We start from the raw sequence: 16,108 nt of genomic DNA on the forward strand, positions 1-16,108 counted from the left end.
GCTAACTGGAAAATTTTCACGTGTGCCGTAAGAAGTAATTCTTCTGCAAACAAAGAGTAATATAAACACCCGGTGGACAAAAAACCTCTGCCCATCCAAGGTATCATTACATTAAAAAAGTAAAACCTGCCTATTGTAGAGCTGCTATTCTACACTCTAAGTAGCGCGTCCAATTCTCTTTACGATTTGAGAAGGAGAAAGTCAATACCAAAATCAGAGCAGCTAAGGGATTATAATCTCAAAGTTGTTAAGATTTCTGTCTGATAATATACATGATCCTAAGGTTTAGATTCCGTTAAAGTTAATTTTCAATATCAGGTCCTTAGCAAAGCTCTCAGATAGTATTAAGCTACAAATTCAAAGGCTGACCCCGTTATTAATGAGATATGAAAATATAATAAAATCATTACAATTAATATTTTGGGGAAAAATGTATAAATACCAAATACTGAAGAATGTAGATTTAATCTGCAATGTAAATAAAATAGTAGGAATACTCTAGAAGTAATCATACTACACCTACAGAGGTTTGAGAGAATTACTGAAAGAAGATTAAAGTAGTGCCACCGAGTACTATTTAGTCAATTCCTAACTGCTGGCTGGCACATGTACTACATCTCTTTACCCACTAGAATGGGTAAAACAGTGATCCGCTAATGTGATCTATTCTCCTTCACGATTGAACCAAACTGCTAAAAATGAAATTTTAAATGGCATATTTTGTCCCTTTAACTACTAGATATCAATTAAGGGATACAATAAGCCAGTCCCTTACATAGTAACATGCTAAAACTGGAATTATTTTCACAACTTTAGTAGCCAAACTGCCTAAAGTATTTATTTTAAATCTTAAAAAAAAAAAAGTGTTTTCTCAAATAGCAGTTAACTTAGTAAATACAAATGCTACTTCATCCCAATTCACTGTAATTTCCCATTATTTAAATAGTAAAATATCAACTGAGTAGTATAACCTCAAATGAAAATAAACAAGGTATCAACAACCACAAAAATATAAAATAAAACACCCTTCAAAGTACCTCTAACTTGTGTGATGCATTCTCTGGTAAAGATTCAAAAATTAAATCTTCAAGTGATTTGGGCTGGTTGGATTTATTAGCCTTTGGTGGGAACAAAGATGGTGGTTCACCTTGAGCCTGGAAACCCTCAAGTTCTCCAGCTGGGTTCTGCTGCATGAGTTTTAACCTTTTCCTTTCTTTTCGGATTTCCTTTGCTTTCCGACATGGAGGCTTACTCAAATCTGCCCCTTTGCCTAAAAACAATTGCAAAATATTAGACCAATCACATCTGACTCTAGAATTTTTTTGTTTTTACCCAAAGTCTCAAAGATTCTACAGAATTAAATCTAAAGAGTTCCAACAGTTAGGTTAGCTTTGTAGGTAGGTATCTCAGAAGATTCTGATGTAGAGCCTTAAGTTGATCTTAAAATTCTACCTTAGATGTAGGAACTGTCAAAGAAAGTAAATAGTCACAAAAACTTTTCACACACCTCCATGAAAATAAAATTTAAAAAATTTTAATATTCATCCACTTTTCTGCCTTTTTAAGTTGAAAAAAACATAATCAAATATCTTCTACTCTAGGACATGGATATTTCCAGCCCATTCCTGAGGGACATTCCTCTCAAAGCACTGGTGACATAAATACATGCTTAGGACCTGGGTGTAAGAAAACACTCTGGCAGTTTTTTTGATGAAAAAATATCCTTGAAATTACTTGGAAGTACTTGTGTCTCTACATCTAACAAATGGATGGGGTCTCATTTGTTCAGCTCCAGTTAATGAGTGTTGTTTGAATTAAAAGAGCAAATACCAAATTAAAAGGCCTTTAAGATATAAACATTTTAGATAAAATAAACCACAAATTTTAGTAAGTGCCCTTTCATCTAGCAGAGTCTTCAAGGACTTGATGTTGAGAAGATCACTAAGAGGTAGAGGCAAATAACTAACACAAATGAAAACTTCAAAATAATTTAAATGCCCAATACCAGAATAATTCTACAATTTTTAAAACAGCTAAAACACAGAATACCAGTCATTGGAAATGCTTAGAAATTTTCAGGGATTTGTCATTACACAAGGTTAAAAAACAATCCCACTTATGTATAAATAGATACATGAAAAATACTTTTTAAAAAGCCTAGAAAGAAACATAACAGTCATTTTACATGGGTTTAGAGTCAGGGAAAGGACTGTTCTTGTTTTTTTCTTGCAGTGTCCTCTTTTCTCCAAATTCTCTACAATGAACATACTTTTGTAATTTTTTTAAGGTCATTGACAAAATAAAAATGCTATTTTAAGATCCTAAAACAGTATTTACAAATCATATGAAAGTTTGCAATATGAAGTTCTACAAGATTAGCAAGTTCAATTTTATAGAAAAGAAATTCAAGACCCAGGGTGTTAAGGGACTTCCAGAGACCAAGAGCTGGTCAAAAGAAATGAATCTGATACTGGCTGCCTGGGTGGCCCAGTTGGCTGAGCGTCTGGCACTTAATTTCGGCTCAGGTCATGATCTCAGGGTCATGAGATGGAGTCCCGGATCTGGCTTCATCCTCAGCATGGAGTCAGATTGGGATTCTCCCTCTCCTTCTGTCCCTTTCCCCGCTCACGCACGTTTGCTCTCTCAAATACATAATAATCTTATTTAAAAAACAAATTTGATGAGAAAATAGTGACTTCACTAATAGTAAAATCATTTTACTTCACTATCATGTTTTCCAATTAAAAACAAACTTTACATATAAAAACAGACTTTGAATAAGTCTAATAACCATGCAACAAAGGACTGATTCTATGATTAACCATTACTCTATTGCCTTAGAGAATGAATTTTCTTTGGCCCAGGAATCTGTCTTCCTCAAATTTGTTCTGAGAGGCACAAGAGCATTTGGTTAAGAGCACACTCCCTGACATGGGCTGCCTCAGGTCATCTCTGTCACTGGCTAGATGACCTTGGGCAAGTTTCCTCATCTATACAAGTAAGATAATAACCAGTCCTACCTATGGAATTCTGTGAGGATTAAATCAGTTAACATATATGTAGCTCATAAAACAATACCTACTACTGGGTATCTGGGTGGCTCAGTTAGGGCTGCCTTTGACTCGGGCATGATCCCAGAATCCTGCGACTGAGCCTCGCATCAGGCTCCCCACTCAGCGGGGACTCTGCTTCTCCCTCTGCCCTTTCTCCCCACTTGTGCATGCTCTTTCTCCCTCTCTCTCTCTCACACAAATAAATAAATAAAATCTTTTTTAAAAACCCCACTATTTAATTAGGATTATCTATTATTAGCTATCATATGCACCACCAATTCCTACAATGTTTTACCTATACAGGTGTCCCATAAATTGTAATAAGGCAAAAACCAACAAACACACAAACAAAATCCCTGCATTTTCTTAAAGTTATTTAAAACTACATTCCCTACCAAAGTTTCAAAACTATGAACAAATTATAAAACTGGAGTGAAGTGAGAAACAAGTTTTCAGTTTTGTTTTGTTTTGTTTTGTTTTCTTCCCAGAAATACCACCTATGTCAGCTCCACACTAATTAATTCATTGGACTAAGCAAACAATACTTATGTGGTTGCTTTACTCTACACATATGTACTATCGCATTACCAACTGCAATAGACAGCAAATTAGGATTTCAGCTTATTTAGGGGATAAAGATTTCCCCAGATCAGTAAAATCCTTCAACAAAATGGGAACAGATCAATATAAAATCAATACACCATACCAACCCCACACCACAGAGGCTCACACCACTCAAGGATCCTAGATTAGTCCCAAGAGTTTTGAATAGAGTTCAATAGACCTGCGTAATTTCTAATTACATTTCAGGAAATATACTTTTAACATTTTTAAAATAAAAAGGAAATGCATGCTTCAGGAGAAAATCCAGAGATTCCTACATTTTAAAATCATCTCACATTTTTAATGAGAAATATCATAAAGGGAAAATAACGGCAAACTTTTTTTTTTACTGTTTTAATAATCACATGCTGAAGATCAGGCTGGAATTGTTATTCTAAATGTTTGTGTTCGATAGAGTAAAGCATGTGGCTAACTGCAATATTCTAATTCTAATTCTACCATTCTCTGTGTCCTTGAGAACCAGGTTTCTCAGTGTGGAAGAAAAGAAGATCTAAATGTCAAACAAACATGCAAAAATATGATAGTCCTGAATTTGAACTGCAAGTATCACTATGGTACATACTCCTTGGAGAAATGGCTGTACAAGATGATCCAGGAGCCTCAGGTCAGAGGAAGCTGCCATGACTACTACCATTTCATCCCCTGAAAAACTAGAAGCCAACTTAGAGAAATTCCCACAGGAGCAAAGAATTAAGACACAGCCAATGTGTTTAGATCCATGAGTTCACAAGGATACCAGAAATAAACAAAGAAAGAAAGAAAAGAAAAGAAAGAAAGATTGATTAACTAGTCACTGTTAGAAGAGTTATTTTGTAGGATGGACAATAAAATGCAAGAATCAAGCATTCCTCTTGCCTTTCTGAGTTCCGTGAGAAAGAGATGAGAAGAGGTTCTGTTTATGGAAGTATCTAGCCAGTAAATGAAAAACGAGTGACAGACAGAATATCTAATGGATCAGTGGATCTAGGCCTTGAGCACCGGGCCATGGCTATCCGCATTAACGAAGAGAGGTACCCAGACATTATGTGTCTCCTAAAAGAACCTCCCACCACCCATGAAGCAGCCTCACCCCTCAAATAAATAATTTGAACTAGAATCTGATTAAGACTTCTCTCTCTCCCTGAAAAGCAAAACAAAACTGAAACACCAAAAAAAAAAAAAATAATAATAATAATACAATTTAATCTTAACTCTGAACTGATTTAATCTTGACTCTCTAGATCCAACCATCAATTTACAGGCAGGTAAAGGAGTATGTTAAACTGCACTGTGGATGTAATCAGACAACCCGGAACAGCCAACCTAGTTTCTTCAAAAAACAAAGCGCAAATAAAAAAGTGGGAGTGATGGAAGGAACCTACAGATCTACAGGGGTTTTCTAACTGTGTCAGTCAACTGCAGTATGTGGCTGTGTTTGGATCCTGATGCAAACAAATAAATAAAAATTAAGAACTCGAACACGGACTATTCAATAACAGTAAGGAATCTTACTCAGGTGTGATGGTGGTACTTGTGTATTTGAAAATTATTTTTTTAAAAGATGTATTTAAGATTTCTTTTTTTTTTTTTAAGATTTTTATTTATTTATTTGACAGAAATCACAGGTAGGCAGAGAAGCAGAGAGAGAGATGGGGAAGCAGGCTCCCCACTGAGCAGAGAGCCCAATGCGGGGCTCGATCCCAGGACCCTGGGATCATGAGCTGGGCCGAAGGCAGAGGCTTTAACCCACTGAGCCACCCAGGCGCCCCTAAAGATGTATTTATTTGGGAGAGAGAGAGAGCACTCACAGATGTGAGTGGGGAGAAGGGCAGAGGAAGAGAATCTCAAGCAGACTCCCCACGGCACGTGGAGCTGGAGTCAAGGCTTGATCTCACAACCCATGAGATTATGACCTGCCTGAAATCGTGAGGGGGATGCTTAACCGACTGAGCTACATGGGTGCCCCAAAAGTTCTTATCTTGTAGGGGTGCATTCTGACTTATGGGATGACATAATGTCTGGAATTCGCTTCAATACAGTACCGGAGAGGGCGACTGGATGCGAGTACAGATGACACAAGAGCGCCCATCCTGAGTCAGTAACGGTGTCACACGAGAACAGGGTATGTGGACGTTCATTATAATATTCAGTCTAGGGGCGCCTGGCTATTATTATTAAAATAATAAAAGAACTGACCCTATCACCCAAGAGAATAAGAGTTGAAAGAAATTATCTAAATCATTCAGAACATTTTATTGGACTATTCTTACTAATTAAGATGAAATCTCAGTTGGCATCCCTATAAACGTCATGAAAGCCTACGTTAAGAAAAACTATATATGAAAAACGCAAACACACACTTTTCTGTATAGTGACATGATTTAGATAAGGAAAACTAAAATAGTAATAAAAATGTCTCCTTTGGGTCATTTTACATAAATAAATATAAGAAAAAACTCAGGAACCAAAGTATAACCATCCAGACTGACATTTTGTGAAATAATTTTTTTTAAAAGTGAGGGGCACCTGGGTCACTCAGTGGGTTAAGCCTCTGCCTTCAGCTCAGGTCATGATCTCAGGGTCCTGAGATCGAGACCCGCAATGGGCTCTCTGCTCAGCGGGGAGCCTGCTTCCCCTTCTCTCTCTGCCTGCCCCTCTGCCTACTTGTGATCTCTCTGCCAAAAAAATAAATAAAATCATTTAAAAATAAATAAATAAAAATCATACAAACACATGCATGCACACATATATATAACAAACCCATTTAATGCTGGATACATTATTTTTATAAAGATTTGAGAGAGAGAGAAAGGGACGGAGGGATAGAAAGACTCTCCAACAGACTCTGCGCTGAACCCAGAGCCAGACATGTGGCTTGACCCCAGGACTAAGAGATCATGACCCGAACCGAAACCAAGAGTCAGACACGTAAACAACTGAGCCACCCAGGTGCCTCAATGTTGGATATATTTTTAAAACCTAATTCTTTTACAAGTGAAAATATAGAAAAAAATCGTTGACCTTATTAAAGGTGAAGTTAAATGTCAAAATTTGGAAATATTTAAACTAAAATTCATCATGATTCATAAAGAAATCTAATGATAAACTAAAGATAAACTAAACTACTTTTCAACGTAATACCTAAAATTTACGTTGTCTCACTTCACACCAAAAATAAAAACGTTTAGCAGCATATTTTTCACAGATAAAATCTGATTCTCAAACCTCTAGGATCCTAAGGTAGTAAGAAGAAATGCAACTCTTTTAAAATATCTGTATTTGGGGATAACGTAACTATTACTGCAGGCTTTTTAAACATAGCATTTTTAAAAGATATGATCTGTCCATCTAAATCCAGGTAAAACTAAATTGTACAATATACGGATCTATTTGGCAGATTTCACATAATTCGTGTGTTTAGCTGATGGGAGAGCCCAAAGGCTACAAAGTCTCAAGCACAAAGAAAATCACTTACTAGGATTTTAAAATGGCCACAGAGCAAACTTGCCTTACCTGGCTTAGGAGCCATGTGCACTTTAACTGGATGGGATGGCTCACCAGAGCCCAACTTCTCCTCTATATGTTGTGATTGAATTAATTCCTTAGGTTCTTCTTTCTTTGGGCTTTTTCCTTTCTTCTTCTCCCCACTCTCAAAGGTCTCTTTGAGGTCATCACTGAGTGTTTTAAGGTCACACTGTATATCCAATTTATTTATTAATGCAAAGTCACCTGCAACGCTCTCGTCCATGCTGGGCTCCATGGGCTCATCTACAAATCAGAAGTCAAAGTCCATCAGCTAGGCAATCTGACACAGTTAAGATACACACAGGAAAAAAAACAATACCCCTTCTTTCCCATGTGAAAGAAACTACTGTGTGTGCATAAAACCCATTCTCTTGGCTTCCAAAGTAACAGAACTGTAGTTAAGACTGTGGCACCCAAACAAGGGTATGCACCCCAGTCCCTCTGCAAGTTGTGACCAAGCTCCCACCAATGGAACATAACCAAACTGCTATGCTCAATTTGGCCTCACTTGCTTTTAAAGGAATTTTATAATCCTGAACTTTCATTCTTTATCCTACCCACTGGCTGGATTAGTGAAAACCAGAGTGACCTTGGAAATCACACACTGAAGGGAGTCCCACAACGGATGGGGGGAGGGAGGGGACAGAGCTGCAGGCTAACATGGAACACCCGTGCTGGACGGTTATATGAGGAAAGAAACAGACTTCGATTATTTTTTAGTCACTGCATTGTGGTGTCTTTCTGTTACGGCTGTTTACCCTTCCATTCTACATCACTCTTATGAATTAAGCTGCAGACATAAATAATTTAGAAGCCTGTAACAAGTCAAATAAAGATCCAAATGTAAAAGCTATGTGTAAAGACAAGCAACCATCAATTTATAAATGGAAGGCACCTCGAAGCTTATCTGAATATTAATTTTGAAACTCAGAACATGATTCCCAGCCACTGAGAAAAATGTTTGACTAACAAAACTTATTTAGTCTTCATGATTACGTACAGACAGTACTAACCAGAGTTGCACCAAAATTCTGATGTTTCCAATGCCCGTTTGCCCCTGAACCTCTAGACCCGAGCCTTCCCGCCTCTTTACTGCTCATAGTTCTGCCAAGTCTGCTCCAGACTGTCCTGAATCTTGGTCTGTTAAGGACAGTATAGGAGGACAAAGAACTTACCTGTCCTGCCGGCCACTGTATCACCAGTGCTTAAAACGGAGAGTGGCACACTGTGGGCACTGAAAACACGCTTGGGCCATATTAACAAGTTAAAACTGGGATGGGAGGCTCCCAGGATTAGGTATTTTCTATGACAGAAGTGAGAAAGAGCTCTAAGGATAGGCGGCATTCCCAATTATTACACTCATGTATTAGGCACTGCCTGCATGAAAACTTTAAAAAGGAAAAGACAAGACACTGAAAAAACTGAAAAAGCAAAGTATCTGTAATGAAAATTCACTAAATGTTTCTAATTATCTTGAAGGAAATTAACTCACAATTCAAAATTCATCACACAAATAAGAAAATTTCAGATACTATGATTTACTGAAGTAAGGGCTTCCTCCAACACAGAAAACCTGAGCTTTACGCATCATTCAAAGCGACTGTGCAGTCCTGTGTCAGCTGCACCCAAGCACCTGTTTCTCAGATGTAACACCACCTTCCACTTACTTCACAAGGTGCTATCAGGATCACATAAGGTAAGAGTTGTCGCAGTACTGTGAAAACTAAAGTTCCAATAAACTCCAAGACATCACAGTATCATCAAAACTGTCCTCCACCTTCTTCCGAGGCTAAACTTTCCCTGACAGACATTCCTCATGTCCTTGACTTTCGGGCCAGTGGTAACAGTGACAGCAAAGCAACACTAACAGCAATCCCCCCCATCAGAGGAACGGCACTACCTGACCGCAGTAAGGACCCATTCCCCTACTTAAGAAATAACAGAAAGGGAACACCTTGGAAATCTACATCAACTGCAGGTTAAGAGGTTTTAAAGCCCCAACTCATCTTACCCTCACAATTTCCTTTGGAAATTTCCCCTTTAGCCAGAAATTTCAACATTTTTTTCAAAACCTTCTTGTGAGATTTTGATGGCTGAAACTGTAAAGGTCGGCACCTAGGAAAGCAAAATAAATATTTAAAAAGTGAACTCAAACTAGAAGAAATAAAATGAGTTCTGGACAGTAAGGCAAAACTCATGCCTGGGATTTCTGGGTAAAGGCAGGGCTTGACACAGCCTCTAGTTCCACCCCAAATCTCACTAAAACTACCTTAAGGAATTAGAAAAAAAGAAAAAGACATAGATTACTGAAAGAAAGAGAAGAGGAGAAATGCTGGAAGCTGCACAGAGCATGCACAAGTGGTAACTGACTTAGCAGCCAAAGAAGGTTGAATCCTAAGCCAACAGTGGGAAAAGCCAGAATGATAACTAATTTTCTCTGCCCTTACCTTACAAACTTTAGGGACTGGTTGACACCTGATACCCCAGGGGATAAGCGTGAAGGGGGTCTGAAAATAGATCTCTTGAAAGTCTATTTTGGAAGCAGTTAGATGTCTGATGCCCTCCACCACTCCACACAGATGTCTCCCCACACAACCCAGGAGAAAGCGGCACATTGAGGAAAATATAGGGCCTCCCACATGAGGATGCAGGCACAGTGGAAAGCGATGGAAATGTACTAGCAACAGGAAGCTTAAATGAAAGTGTGCCTACTGAGTGCTGAGACCTCCACCCCATTCCCCAACTCAGCCACAAACGCGGGCACTTTCTCTCCAGAATGTGACCAGACCTCGAGATCCCTCGAGATCCAAGGATCCTCACCCCTGGAAAGTCAGAATCGTCACTCAAGAAGAACCTCTCCAAAGACAAGTAACAGCAACACTGGAGAAGGTAACTTGGAGGACACCCAGGGAGAAGAGAGCCTAAAAATACAAACATCCTAAGAAGAACAAGCTCTTATTTCTCTTTAGCTATTACAGCCACACAACAATGGGAGGTTATTTTAAAAAAAAAGAGAGAGAGAGAGAAAGAGAGAGAGAATCCAAAACCAAAAATCTCTCAGAAGTAAAAATATAAGAGGAAATAAACAATTAAACAGCAAGGAAATTTTCCAAAAGATACAACAAAGGGGATGGAAAACTGAAGAGAAAAAAAAAAAAAAAAATTAGGGGCTCACTCTAAAAGTTCAATATCTCGGGCACCTGGTTGGCTCAGTAGGTTAAGCATCTGCCTTCCGCTCAGGTCAGGATCCCAGGATCCTGGGATCGAGTCCTGCATTGGGCTCCTCACTCAGCAAGGAGTCTGCTTCTTCTTCTGCCTGCTTCTCCCCCTACTTGTATGCTCTCTCTGACAAGTAAATAAATAAAAATTTAATATCTGAATGAAGACATTATAAAAGAAGAGAAGAAAAAACGGTGGGGAGCGGGTGGGAAGAAGTTCAACAAAATAGTAAAAGAAAATTTCTGTGAAGTGAAGGATATGATAGGAGGGTAAGTAAGTAAGAAGGGCCCCTTAAGTCTATATGCAATGGATGCAAACAGACACATCATTAGATGTGAAATATCAGAACACTAGGGACAAAAAAAACCTTCCAAAAAGAAAGAACATTTTGGACAAAGGAACAAGAATCAGAAGCAAAGCCTTCAAAATTCTAAAGCAAAATTATTTCCAATCTACACTTCTACGCCTGGCCAAACTAGAAGTCTGAGTGGTGAATTAAAACATTTCAAACAGGGGCACCTGGGTGGCTCAGTTGGTTGAGCATCTGACTCTTGGTCTGGGTTCAGGTTATGATCTCAGGGTCATGAGATGGGGCCCTAAGTCGGGCTCTCTGTGCTGAGCATGGAGCCTACTTGGGATTCTCTCTCTCCCTCTCCCTCTGCCTCCACCCCCACTCACTCACTAGCTCTTTCTCTCTTAAAAAAGAGGTTTTTTTCCAAACATACAAAGTCTAAAAAAGGTACTTCTCAAGCTATTGGAAGATGAGCGGCACTAAAACAAGGAAATAATCCAAGAGGTCAGAGGAGACAGAAAACATGAGATCCAAAGAGAATCCCCAAGATGGCAGTAAAAAGAGATCCCAGGGTGACAGTGATGCATCAGTTGGAAAGACAACCTGTCCAGATCATAGCAGGTCAGAAGACAGCACAGAGGTACCATCAAGAGGACACAAGTGATAGAGGACCGGAAGCATCTAAACATACCACAACTATGGGAAGGTTTTTAAAATCGACTGGTGATGGGTAGGTACACAGAAGACTATGCAAACAAAAAAAGACTATGGAAAGCAAAAACTTGTGAAGGAAAGAAAATGTAATCATAGTACACTGCATGGTTCGACCTTACGGCACATTTACAGGCCGTAATACAGCAACTATACCATTCAATATTACGATCTTCTGAGCTGGGAAGTTAGCAACGAGGACAAAAAGGAGCTTGAATATGACAGGGGCAACAGGGAGGAAATAAAATTAAATCTTTATCTTCCAAAGAAAGAAATTCAGAGATAATGAGAAAAAATAGAGTTGAATCCTTACCTTTTAAAAAGAGAAACCCAGAGATATGAGAAAAACCCAAAGGTAATGAGATAAGGTTTCTGTAATTATATAAGCACATCACTTAAAGGTAGAAAGAAGAAAAAAAAAATCAGTTAAAAATTTGAGAGTACACTGGGAAACAGGAAATAGGGAGGTTCAGGGGACTGCAATTTTGCAAAATAAGTTTATGGAATTGTTTGATTTTTAAATTACCAGCATATATAATTCTATATAAAAATTTTAAAAAAAAATTCATAGCCAAGGAAGCTCATCCTCACTTACACTCACATACAGCCCCTGACATCTAACAAGAAGCTACGCTGTAGGTTAGAATTGCCTTGCCTTCGCGTTAGGCCTCATTAGATCTACTGTCGTAAACAAAGTTAAAAAAAAAAAAAAGAAAGAAAAAACAGAACAGTAAATGACTCCATAATATCAACACATAAAATGAAGTTGTGTAAAGGATAGCAATTCAGGAAATGTTTGTGATTTCATGCAAAAAAAAAAAAATCACGCTTTATAATTATTTTTGTTTTGCAATGTTATTGAATTCCTTTTCATAAAAACAATATACCTGGAGCAGTGCTTTGCATTGAGAGACACCCAATAAATTATAGATTCTTGGTCTTTTTCTTTAACCCACTGAAATGGACTTTTTTTTTTTTAACCTTTTCTGATTAGAGATTCTCAGGGTTCTAGCAAATCAACTCCAGACTGATTTAAACAGAACCCTGGCCATAATCCAATAACAAATTGTTATTTGAAGGAAAAGGACTTCTGTCTTTGACGATGTCACTGCTTCATAAACATTAAAACTGCAAGAGGACATTTGGGGTGCCTGGGCGGCTCAGTGGGCTAAGCCTCTGCCTTTGGCTCAGGTCATTATCTCAGGGTCCTGGGATCGAGCCCCACATTGGCTCTCTGCTTGGCGGGGAGCCTGCTTCCCCCATCTCTCTCTGCCTACCTGTGATCTCTCTCTCTCTCTCTGTCAAATAAATAAATGAAATCTAAAAAACAAACAAACAAACAAAAAACCTGAAAGAGGACACCACAGCTGTCCTGGGATAGTAAGTGAGATGATGTCAGTAAACCAGACACCCACCTTTTCTCTTTATTGCTCCAGTCCTATGACCAGTTAGATAAAAGAAAGGATTCTTAACCAGGAATTAGTGGAACTTTGTGAGCCCACTGGGAGCCCAAGATCATCCTAAAATTAGTATGCAAGATGTTATTACCTATTTTTATCTATACACCTCCTCCCTTTTGTTTGTTTTGCTGCAGAGAGGTTCTGTAACTTTTCATCAGATTGTCAAGTCTTTAATCCCAAAGCAAATTAAGAGCAACTAAGGTAAAGAGGTATGAGGACCAGCCAAAACATGATGGATACAACCGTGTTTGCTTTTTTATCTGGAGATTATTCACAGTGAAACTGTAGACAATGCTTAACAATGCAACATACTTTCCCTAGTTTGTACCAGAAGAAGAGGAAGGCAAGGAGCACAAGGGAGAAGAGGAGGATCTTTGTAACTTGAGAAGAATGGAAAATCCTTCCACGTCAGACTGGGGTTTGCGGGTTAAGCCATCACTTTGGAGGAAAATAGACATTTTAGTTTAAGTTTTACAATGAAGAAACCTGGACTCTAAATGTGTGCAGCAGATTTGACGTCGGCCCCTCCCCCTCCCCTTCCGGCAGATCCCACAGTACTCTTGGAGTGTGACGGCTGTGTCCAGTCATACACCAGAACGTGGAAAGCCCCAAGCTAAATTCTATAAAACACTTGATATCTAAAAGTAATTTGAGTATTTTCTAATATTCTCACAATATATCTGAAATCATTGACTAGATTGCTAAATAGTATATTTTTTCATATCCTATTTACACCCAAACTATTAAACAGTATTATTAAAAGCTACTGATGAAGTAAAAATGTAGCATCAGTATGTAGAAAAGATACAACTCATTTGTTTTTCTTTATAAAGAGTCTAGCTGGAATGAAAATTAACATGTAAAAAAAGCAAGATGTCACTAAAGAATTATACATACTCTTCAAATTATATATAGATCTGGGGCGCCTGTGTGGCTCAGTGCGTTAAAGCCTCTGCCTTCAGTTCAGGTCATGATCCCAGGGTCCTGGAATTGAGTCCCGCATCGGGCTCTCTGCTCAGCACGGAGACTGCTTCCTTCCCCCACCCAACCCCCACCGCCTGCCTCTCTGCCTACTTGTGATCTCTCTCTGTCAAATAAATAAATAAAATCTTAAAAAAAAAAAATTATATATAGATCCTCTTTCTTACCTTATCGTGTACTGAGGACAACATGTTTGATTCATGACAGGCTTGTACACATATTTCCCACTTCTAAAATTAAAAAGTAGTTTTGTTAATGTCTTACACATTTCTCACTTGTACCAAAGAAGACTAGTATAGGAGCACAAAATTAATTTGAGTAAAAATCTAACCAACAACATAAAAACATTTAGATTTACTCTTCATAACCTAAATAATCTTGCAATATAGACATACCAAAGACAGAGTACAGCCTTTTCCTAAACCTTGATATATGGACTCCAAACTTCTTTACCTCAATTACCCTCTCAGCAGCACCTGCAATCCTTCCCTCAACCCACCATCAATCCTCAACCATAAAGGCAATCAAAGGAAAATCTACTCAAACTAAGTAACAGATGACATCAAAGAATTACTGTGTAAAGTATGATAATGGCATCATAGATGCTTAAAAAGGAAAAAAGAAACCTTTCTTAGGAACATGTATTTATTACAGGTATACTAACAGGATACACAAAATTGCTTTAAATTATTTTGTGGGGGAGGAAGGAACATCTTAGTCTGTTCAAGCTCATGTAACAATATGCCACAGGCTGAGTGCTTATAAACAACATAAATGTATTCCTTGTAGTTTGGTTGGGAAGTTCAAGACCAAGGTGCTATCATAGTCTATGTCTGGTAAAGATAAGCTTCCTGGTTCATATTTTTGTTGTAAGCTCACATGGCAGAAGGGGCAAGGGAGCGCTTTGGGTCTCTTTTACAAGAGCACTAATCCCATTTGCGAGGACTCCACCCTCTGACTTAATCACTTGGCCCACCTCCAAATACTATCAAAATGGGGGTTAGGACTGAGCCCATGTACTTGGAGAAGGTGGTGAGAATGACACTCACATTCACTCCACACAGGGAGCAAGGAGAATTGATGAAACAAGATTGGCAAAATGTCAACAACTGTTGAAACCTGCGGATAGGACATGAGGTTCACTATACTGTACTCTCTACATTTATGTGTATTTGAAATTCTCCTAATAAACATCTTTAAAAGGAGAGAGAAAAGAATCACTACACAAAGAAATATAACAAAAAAATTTCTTAAACCTCTTTCCAAAAACAGGAAAACATTTTAAAGGCAAACAACAGTTTGCAATTACAAGAAGAACCTGAGTAACAAGAGAAGTATCTTTGTATTAAAGAGCTTTACCTTCGCCATCCTCGATCTATAAGATCCTGATAATCCTGTACGGTCATGGAATGCGCCCACATGCCTGAAAAAATAAGTGCCATGTGCCATGTTAATTACAGCAAGTTCAACTTTTTAAAAATTTTTTAAATTCAAAATCTTTATTTCAAAATGTGAATACTGAAGCAAAAGAAAAAATCTAGCTCACACTGGAGAAATGAAAGTCTGCACATACTTCATACTTAAGTTTGACATACAACACAAATGGAAAAGATATTTATCTTAATTTTATTCATTTATTTATTTTTAAAGATTTTATTCATTAATTTGACACAGAGAGAGAAAGCGAGAGAGGAAACACAAGCAGGGGGAGTTGGGAGAGGGAGAGGCAGGCTTCCCCCGGGGCCCCTCCCCGAGCAGGGAGCCTAACGTGGGACTCAATCTCAGAACCCTGGGATCGTGACCTGAGACGAAGGCAGAGGCTTTAACCCACTGAGCCACCCAGCCACCCTATTTAGCTTAATTTTAAAAATCAAACTTATCCAAGTGATTATATTTAATACAGGATTAGCCAATAGTCTCTATGACTTCATATATTTAAGGTCCTTACTGCAATCAGATTATATCACACTTTTAAACCATAATAACATCCCCAATAATTTAGTAAGCTGGTCACTTCAGAAGAAGTGAAGAGGAAATGTTTTCTTAAGCATATAAATTTTCCTCATTTTTATGTTTTTAGCATAGCTTTGGATATTGAAAATAGAACAAAAATATAGAGCAATATTCCTTTTAAATATAAAAACTGAAAGTAATTGAAATGCCCAGGAACAGAAAAATGATTACAGGGACTATATTATCCATATGATGGGATAATTATGCAACCATTAAAAAAATGAAGACAATGAGAAAACATTAAAAGATAT

General features: G+C 38.1%; 1 protein-coding gene across 12 annotated transcripts in view; it reads right to left on the minus strand.

The window, feature by feature from the left end:
• The window catches only part of ATE1 (arginyltransferase 1), a 166,017-nt gene that overhangs the window by 147,422 nt on the left and 2,487 nt on the right, over window positions 1-16,108 (minus strand). For all 12 annotated transcript variants that reach the window (XM_047702978.1, XM_047702977.1, XM_047702982.1 and 9 more), the window contains exons 2-6: window positions 15,204-15,267; window positions 14,012-14,074; window positions 9,193-9,296; window positions 7,170-7,424; window positions 1,038-1,270 (exon numbers count right to left, since the gene is read on the minus strand). In XM_047702978.1, coding sequence (XP_047558934.1) covers window positions 1,038-1,270; window positions 7,170-7,424; window positions 9,193-9,296; window positions 14,012-14,074; window positions 15,204-15,267 — 719 coding nt within the window. The remainder of the gene's footprint in view (window positions 1-1,037; window positions 1,271-7,169; window positions 7,425-9,192; window positions 9,297-14,011; window positions 14,075-15,203; window positions 15,268-16,108) is intronic.

This window comes from Lutra lutra, chromosome 14 (assembly GCF_902655055.1).
Source record: "Lutra lutra chromosome 14, mLutLut1.2, whole genome shotgun sequence".
Taxonomy (NCBI): Eukaryota; Metazoa; Chordata; class Mammalia; order Carnivora; family Mustelidae; genus Lutra; species Lutra lutra.